This window comes from Anser anser, assembly GCF_964211835.1.
Source record: "Anser anser genome assembly, chromosome: 16".
In the NCBI taxonomy this organism is placed as follows: domain Eukaryota; kingdom Metazoa; phylum Chordata; class Aves; order Anseriformes; family Anatidae; genus Anser; species Anser anser.
In genome coordinates this window covers 1987367-1996290 of record NC_139737.1, presented here as the reverse complement: position 1 = coordinate 1996290, position 8924 = coordinate 1987367, and the positions used below count along the sequence as shown (strand labels likewise).

Genomic DNA, 8924 nt, shown 5'->3' with positions numbered 1-8924 from the left:
TTTTACATTTTTTTTTCTTTTAAGGCCTTTGTTTTGTTTAGGGTTAACGGCAGATTGGCTTTTTCAAATCACTTCCAGACGCACAGAAACCATGGCATGCAACACCCCGCCGCTGCTGGGAGCCTGGCAGCTGGGCTCTTGCGCAAGCCGGTGCCCCATGTCTCCCTAACCCCACACTGCACATTTGGGGCTGGGGGGCTCGGCCACGTCCCCTCGGAGGGGGCTTGGAGCCGGGTACCCGTGGCCGTGGGCACTTTTCACACGGAGCCTGGGGGTGCCGGGGAGCACGGAGAGATCCCCGTGCTCGCAAGCTGCTCCTGCAGAGCTCCTAACTCCCCCGTGCCAAGGGCAGGAGGAACCTTCGGACCACCTAGCCTGGCTCTTGGCACATCTCCGGCAAATATCCGTGGGCCGGCGGGGGGGGGACAAGCAGCCGGGAGGCAGCGTGCCACGGGCACGGCGCGTGCGGCCGCAGCGTGGCCGTGCCAGCCCCCGGCAGCGCAGCCCGGGGCAGGTTTCGGCTGCTCGCCCGGCTGCCGTCATCCTGCCGGTGAACCACCATTCCTCAAAAGTGCCTAAGACGACAGAGGCGCCTTTCTTTTCACGTGAAGGGCACTGAAAGGCGAGGAGAAATTTCTCCAGCCGCCCAGAAAGCCCCACCAGGGTATTGCCGGGGGAAGAGGGCTCGCCCCTGCCTCCAGCCCAGGGCTGCTCCTGACCCCGAGCGGCGAAGGCTGGCCAAAACACACACGCGAAAAAAGTCATAAGAAAAATAAACGCGAAGCCCCAGGCATCCCTGTCCCCCTGCAAACACGCAGCAAATCTAAACACTGCCCCGGGGCTGCGGGAGGCTCTGGCAGACTTCAAGTAGCCAGAAAAGGGGCTCGAAAAAAAAGGAAAAAAGAGAAGGAAAAAAAAAAAAAGAAAAGAAAGAAAAAGGAGGAAAAGGAGGGAGACAAAAAATGAATAACTCTCCTCCTTGGAAGGAAGGGAACCGGGTAGTGGCATCCACACCGGTCCCAACCCAGCCCTCCCCAGGCGGCTTCTTCCTGCCTGTGTCTGGGGACGCCCCCCTTCCTCCTCCTCCTCCTCCTCCTCCTCCTTCTCCTCCTCCTCCTCCCCCTCATCGCCTCCTCCTCCTCTTCTCCCTCTCCCTCTCCTCCTCCTCCTCCTCCTCCTCCTCCTCCCCTCCGCCCCGCTGATTGGTCCAGCCCGGCTATATTTTGCCCCTTCCAGCCCAGCATCATCCCAAAAGTTTTTTTGGGGGGGAAAGGGGGAAAAAAAAAAAAAAAGAAAGAAAGAAAGAAAAAAAAAAAAGCAAAGCAAAGAAACCAAAACAAAACAAGCCGACCCCAAATCCCCCCCGAAGGCGCCCGAGCGCAGGCGAGGGAAGCGAGCGGCGGCGCTCCTCGCTCGGCGGCTGCTGGACCCGGTGGGACGCGGCGGGACTCGATTCTCTCTCCGGCACCCGGTCGGGTCGGACACAAAGTGCTGTCCAGCTGGAATGAATATATCTGAGTCAAACTACTGCCGAGAGGAGATATCGCAACCCCGGGGCGACTGTTCATGGGTCACCGCCGCCGTGCCGGCCGCTGAGCCCGGGCTCGCCTTCGCGCGCCCCCCGGGAGCTGCCTCACCCTCCAGCCGCACGCCCAGCCCCGAGCCAGGCTTCGCCTTCGGCCCCGGCCCCGGTGCTACGGCTCCCGGTGCGGCCCCCGGCGCGGCCCCCAGCCGGACGCCCAGTCCCGAGCCGGGCTATGGATACAGCCCCCCGGCGGGCCGCACCGAGGGCAAGGCCGGCGAGGATTCCCGCATCCGCCGGCCCATGAACGCCTTCATGGTCTGGGCGAAGGATGAGCGCAAGCGGCTGGCGCAGCAGAACCCCGACCTGCACAACGCCGTGCTCAGCAAGATGCTGGGTGAGCGGGCTGGGGCGTCGGGAGCGGGGGTACGGGGATGGGGGATGCGAGACGACGGGGATGGGGTTGGAGCGGGATGGGGTCGGGGGTGTGGGTCGCTGTGGTACGGGGCAGCGGGATGCGCGGGTACAGGGCTGGAGGTGTGGGATGCCAGGGTACGGGGCTGGGGGTGTGGGCTGCGGAGGTACGGGGTACGGGGATGTAGAATTTGAGGCTGTGGGACTCACGGATACAGGGCTGAGGGTGTGGGATGCCAGGGTACGGGGCTGGGGATGTGGGCTGCAAAGGTATGGGGATGTAGGGTGTGGGGCTGCAGGATGCTCAGATAGAGGGCTGGGGCTGTAGGATGCCAGGGTGTGGGGCTGAGGATGTGTCCTGCAGAGGTACGGGGTATGGGGATGTAGGATGTGGGGCTGCGGGATGCTCAGGTACAGGGCTGGGGTCGTAGGACGCCAGGGTACGGGGCTGAGGATGTGGGCTGCGGAGGTATGGGGTATGGGGATGTAGGATGCAGGGGTGCGGGACACGCACATATAGGGCTGGGTGTGTGGACTACATGGGTATGGGGCTGGGAATGAAGGGGTGCAGGGCTGGGGACACAGGCTCCAGAGGTGTGGGGCAGTGGGATGCACAGATACAGGGCTGGGGATGGAGGTTGCTGGGGTATGGGACTGAGCATATGGGCTGAAAGGGTATAGGGCTGCAGGATGCAGGGATACAGGGCTGGGAATGTGCATTACAAGGGTATGGGGCTGGGATGCACAGATACAGGGCTGAGGACAGGCTACAGGGGTATGGGGCAGTGGGTTGCACAGATACGGGACTGGGGATGTAGTTTGCCGAGGTAAAGGGCTAAGAACCCGAGCTGCAAATGTATAGGGCTGCAGGATGCAGGGATATGGGTTTGGGGATGCGGGGTACGCAGCTATAGGGCTGGGGACATGAGCTGCAACAATGCGGGGCTTCAGGATACAGGGACACGGAGCTGACTGTGTGAGGCAGGGGTATGGGGCAGCGGGATGCAGGAATACGGGGCTGGGGACGCAGGCTGTAGGGTACGGGGTGTTGGGGTGTAGGCTGCAAGAGTACGGGGCTGTGGAATGCAGGCAGCGAGGAGACGAGGCAGTGGGATGAGGGGGAAGGACAGGGGGCTGTGGCGGAGAGGCTGGAAGGGGACAGGACTGCGGGATGCCGGCTGAGGGTATAGGGCTGCAGGGACAGGGTGCTGCTGGATGCAGGGCTGCGGGATGTGGGCTGTGAGGTTTGTGACACGCAGACCCTAAGGGTGTGGGACCAAAGGATGCTGGCTGCAGGGATGTCGGGCTGTGGGACCAAAGGTGCAGCGCTACAAGTCTGTGGGATATGGCGTTATAGGATGTGGGAAAACGAGGCTGTGGGATGTGGGATGTGGGGATACAAAGCTGCGTGTACTCCAGAGGCAGGGAAACGGGGCTGTGGGATGCGAGGGTGCAGGGAAGGCTGTGGGATGTGGGAATACGCAGCTGGGGAGATGCAGGATACGGGAATACAGGGCTGCAGGATGCGGGATACACAAGCATAGGATGCGGGATGTGGGAACACGGGAAGCAGGATATGGGTAGATGGAGTCGCAGGATGCGGGGCTATGGGAAGCAGGATATGGCCAGATGGGGCAGCAGGATGCAGGGACACGGGGCTGCGGGATGCAGGGATGAGGGGTTCAGGATACGGGGCTGCAGGGTGCGGGTTTGGGGACAGGAATTTGGGCTGCAGAGGTGCAGGGCTGTGGGGAATTGGACACCCCAGGGGCAGCAGGAGGCAGAACCTGGTCCCCCACCTCCCCGGGGCTTTGCACCTCTGTTACCCCCTGCACCAAAGCGCTGGGCACGCAGGGACAGCCCTGCTCGGGGTCCCGCTCCCCGTCCCCTTGTCATGCCAGCATTGGGACCCAGCTCAGGCACGGAGTTGGTCAAGGGACCCCCCCACACCCCGTGTGCCCCCTCCCCGTGTGCCCCCTCCGGCTGCTGTCACAGAGCTTGGTTTCCCCTTCCAGGCCAGTCGTGGAAGGCGCTGAGCGCCAGCGACAAGCGTCCCTTCGTGGAAGAGGCCGAGCGGCTGCGAATCCAGCACCTCCAGGATCACCCCAACTACAAGTACCGCCCGAGGAGAAAGAAGCAAGCCAAGAAAATCAAGAGGATGGAACCCAATATCCTCCTCCATAACCTTTCCCAGCCTTGCAGTGACAACTTCAGCATGAGTCACCACGGCAGCAGCCAGCCGGGCCACCCCCAGCCTCCCCCACTTAACCACTTCAGAGAACTCCACTCCATGGGGTCGGATATTGAAAACTATGGCTTGCCAACTCCTGAGATGTCTCCCTTGGATGTCTTGGAACAGACCGAGCCGGCGTTTTTCCCTCCGCACATGCAGGATGACTGCAACATGATGCCCTTTCGCGGCTACCACCACCATCACCAGATGGAGTTTCCCCAGGAGAAGTGCATCGGGCGGGACGTGGCCGTGCCCTATGCGCAGACCCCGGCGCACTTGGCCGACGCCATGAGGACTCCCCATCCCTCCAGCATATACTACAACCAGATGTGCTCGGGGACTCAGAACGGGCTTTCCGCCCACCTGGGCCAGCTCTCGCCCCCGCCCGAAGCCCACCACATGGAGAGCGTGGATCACTTGAACCAAAGCGAGCTGTGGACGGACGTTGACCGCAACGAGTTTGACCAGTATTTGAACATGAGCAGGACTCGTCCCGACGCCTCGGGACTCCCTTACCATGTCTCCCTGTCCAAAGTGACTCCTAGAAGCATCTCCTGCGAGGAGAGCAGCTTGATATCCGCCCTGTCCGACGCCAGCAGCGCCGTTTACTACAGCCCCTGCATCACCGGTTAGGTTCGCCCCACCGTGCAATGTGCTCACCGCGAGAGCCCCGGCAGCGCCCGCTCTCCTTCAAAACCAAAAAGCCATCCTCCTTTAACCACGAGCTCCATAATATTTAGAGTATCTCATTAAATGCATCGCTTTTTTTTTTTTTTTTTTTTAGGAAAAACCGATCATGCTGAACTCACTGATATACCGTATGCCTATATAACACAGATAGACGCCTTTCCAAAGCAAGGTTAACACACGCACTAGCCTGCCTGCCGCACTCCCTGCCCTCTCGGCGGGGCTCAGCTGCAGCTCCCGACCAGCTCGGGGGCGTTTTTAGGCGAACTACAGTGAATCCTGCCTGAAACAACTACTAACAGGACGACCAGAGCCGCCTGCCCCAGTATCTAACCCCAGGGCAGGCGAACTCGCGCGGGGGGGGGGAAGACTTTAGGAAGCCTTTGCAGGGGCCGTGGAAGACTCGGTGCCCAGTAGTGGTGGTCTTTAGGACAGTTTTTACTGTATTCTCAGCAATATATTTTAATTGGGCAACAAAACTATATTTTTACTAAGCATTTTTATATATAAAATGATATTTAATGTCTTTGTTGGTGTTTTTTTTTTTTTTTATTAGACTTTTTAAAAATAAATCAAGGGATATCCATGAGATCTAAAGCATTTATGTAGCAAAGCTGGATTTAAAAAGAAAAAAAAAAAGAAAAAAAATGAAAAAAAAAAGGGGGAAAAAGGAGATATTTTGTGAAAAGGGAATTACAATGTAAATATTGTGGAACAATCGACTGGAATTTTGTACAAAAGAAAAATACGACTGCAAACACTTTTATTGTCTAGAACTGTAAGGAGAGCAAACTGTTTGATACTGGTTAATTATTAAAACATCTTCATATAATTGTTCCCATCTTGTGTGCTTGTTGTGTGAACACATATTTTCCGCAAATACATGTTGTCCCAACCATTTCCAGATTGCTGTATCCGTTGATTAATGTTTCGACAACCTGGCAGGCGCGCGGATTCGGGGGCTGCCGCCAGCCGCCTCGGGCTGGGCGCGGGGCCGCGGCTCCGGCAGCGCCGGCGCGGGGCCGGGGTGCTCGCGGCCTCCCCGTGCCCGCCGATGCGCCCTGCAGGAAAAAGCAGCTGTTCTCAGATACACGTCATATAATAAAACATGCGATATCCTCCTCTCGAGCCCTGCCTTCGTGTGGTTATTACCCCGAGCTGGCGGTGCGGTGGGGAGGGGGAAGGCGTCGCCGCGCGCTCGCCCCGTTTTCCTGCGAAACTGCCCCAAAACCGAGTCCGTTCTCTCCGAACTCTCAACGCAGTTGCTCACAGCATCCTCACAGCTCGCAGGAGCTCCCAAACCATCCCAGCTGCCTCCCTGCCCAGGCAGCAGCGGGTCCTCCCTTCTCCCGTCCCCACCGAGCACCCCCAGCCCCGCGCGGGGGCCGCCCGCCCGCTGCCCCCCGTCCCGGCCCTGCACCCCCCGGCCTTCACGGCTCTTGGTGCTGAAGGCAGCGTTTGCGACCCCAAGGTTTGAAAAGCAGAACTGACAATCTGTTGCATAAAACGCTGGTGGCATCCATTCCTTGAATGATGAGTGATTTAAACCAGGCTGATATAGCCAAAAAAGGCTATTAAAAAAAAAAATGAATAGAAGAAGAGTTTTTTGTTGTTGTTGTTGGCAAAGAATTGCCTTTTAGGGGAAATGGATATTTAACAAATGACATTAATTTTCAAGCTTCTCCTAAATTAAATTCACATTAGTGTTAACAGGACTAAATCCTGACTCACTTTTTTTTATGTGAAGTGCTAATAAAACGAACCCGTTTGGGGGCTGGTGATGTGTTCCCATTAAACGGCAGAAACGAACCTCATTGTGTTTCCATATACAGTATGTAAAAAGGGGGAATACATGGAAAAATGACATCATTACCTACACGGGAGGGCTGGCGGCCGGCCGCGAGTGGTGTGTCCGACGTGTGCCAGAATCGGAGCTGAAACAAACAAACAAAACACGAAATGAGAAGCATCCTGTGCCGCCGCCGATGACTATGAAAGGAAGCAGCCTTCTATAGGCTCCGTCCCGCTCCGGTCCCAGAAGCAGCCCGAGAGGAAGGAGACGAGGGATAAAAAAGAAAGCCCTGACTTATTTTCCAGGTACCTTCGCCGCGAGCATGCGATCACTTCCTGCGATTAAGGAGCATCGCTCGAGCCGCCCCGCGCCCCTCTGCCCGCAGCGCCGGGGGAAGGCGGCGGCGCAGCAGAGCGCGGAGGAAGCCTTGGGTCATTTTTCTGCAGCAGAAATCCCCTGCCTTCCCCGCCGCTGGCTCCTCGGGCCGTGCCAGGCTCCAAGCTCGGAGGGCTGGAAGCCCCGGGCTGGTTTTCAGCTGCTGTTCTTTGCTCTGGAGACACTGGGATCCGACGTGCCCTTGTTTTAGGGGTTCCCAGGGCTGGGCATGGGCTGGTTTCCCGAAGCACCTGTGCTGTAAAACTGTTGAAAATGTGACCCTGTCGTGAGCTGAAGGGAGTGGGGTGTCCTCACTCCGTGCCCAAGGATGCTCCACAGAGTTGGGGCAGGTACCAGCAGGCAGGAACCCGCAGCGGGAGGGATGGTTGTCCCGTTATCCCCATTATCCCTGTCCCTCCCCAGCATCACCCCACAAACACATCACTCAGGTACAAACACGGGGCTCCAGCACCAAAATCCCTGCCCCGCGCACCCGCAGGTGGCAGCTGGGGTTCCCTCCTTGCTGAATGCCCGTGCACAGCAGCGAGCACAGCGCGCTGCATCGTAACCGGCACCGGAGACGCGACGCGGTGCCATCGCTGCTGCGGCGCTGCGAAAGCACATAGCGGTGCTGGGGCAGTTTGTGGTGGTGCTGGGGCAGTTAGTGGTGGTGCTGGGGCGATTTGCAGCAGTCAGACCCGTCCCTGGACAGACAGACAACCAGCCCAGGATACCTTGCTGGCAGCTCAGGCTCTGCATTCAGCCGAGCTCCCCGTGCCTTGCTCCCACGCCGCTCCACAGCTCCCAGCAAAACCTTCGCCGCCTTCTGCACAACACCCTGCCAACCCCCCTGCCGCCCCGAGCCGTGTGTTTTTATTAATAATAAAGCGTAATTGCAAGCGAGCCCGTGAACAATGCTCGGCTCCCCCCGTCCCGCTGGCCAGCCCTACCCCAGGTCGCGGCCAGCAGGGAAACGAGAAAGAAGGAAAATGAGCGAGGAAGAAAACAGGAGCACAGGTTTGGGTCAGAAAACAGGAGGCAGAAGGGCTGGTGCCAGACGATGGTTTCTGGCCAAACCCTGCTACCTCCTCCCTTTGCTCAGTTTTGCGCAGCCTTTTTTCACCTAAACCTGAATTTTGGGTGCAAAACTCATCAAGAAGCATCCTCAGAGGCTGGACCGGGACCTGCCCTCCAGTCTGGTGCCCCTGTGGGCAGCCTGGTCCCAAACCACTGGCGATTTTGGCAGCCTGGTCCCAAACCACCGGCGGTTTTGGGAGGTTTCAGCCCCCCCAGCCCCATTTCTGGCACAAGGCAGGAGGGCTGCTTGGCATCCACGCTACTCCGGCCCCCCCAGCACAGAGCCCCCAGGTGCTCGCTCCAGCCACTCGTTGCGTTAGGACTGATGGCAAAACCATCTCCTGGGTTCCCCTGGCATCAGCCCTTTTCCACGTGGGTTTGCTCAGCTTTGGGGCCAGCTAACGAAGCCACAATGGGGGCAGCTCAGGAGGGAGGCAGCCTGGGGGGGCTCAGCTTGGCCGCCCCATCACCGCTCCCTCTGTCCTGCGGGCGCATCCTGCACCGCTCGCTCGGGCCGGCAGCGCACATCGGGCGAGCGCTTTTATTTTTAGCATCCCCTCCTTCCCTGCCCCCAGCCCCTTCTGGCCGAGCTGAGGCCAGGAAACAACAGGCGGGCGTTTTATTTCGCCGAGAGCCGGCCGAGGGGTGGTCAGGTGTTGCATGGAAATGGAAATGGACTTTGCTGGAATAGTTTGGGGATGATTTCACTGCTGTTATGGCTCAGGCTGGGGCTGTTACCACGCAGCCCCTTCTGATTTTATGACTTAATCTCTCCAAAGCTCCGTGCCTGATGGCTTCGGACCGGGGAGGAGGAGCGAGGGGCT

The 8924-nt window shown here is 58.7% G+C and overlaps 1 protein-coding gene across 1 annotated transcript; it reads left to right on the top strand.

Moving 5' to 3' along the window:
- The first annotated feature begins 1237 nt into the window (after positions 1-1237).
- On the top strand, positions 1238-5984 carry SOX18 (SRY-box transcription factor 18). The gene is made up of 2 exons (XM_083801644.1): positions 1238-1919; positions 3952-5984. Exons 1-2 carry the CDS (start codon positions 1505-1507, stop codon positions 4800-4802), a joined length of 1266 nt encoding a protein of 421 aa, XP_083657770.1. The 5' UTR covers positions 1238-1504; the 3' UTR covers positions 4803-5984.
- Positions 5985-8924: the final 2940 nt, after the last annotated feature.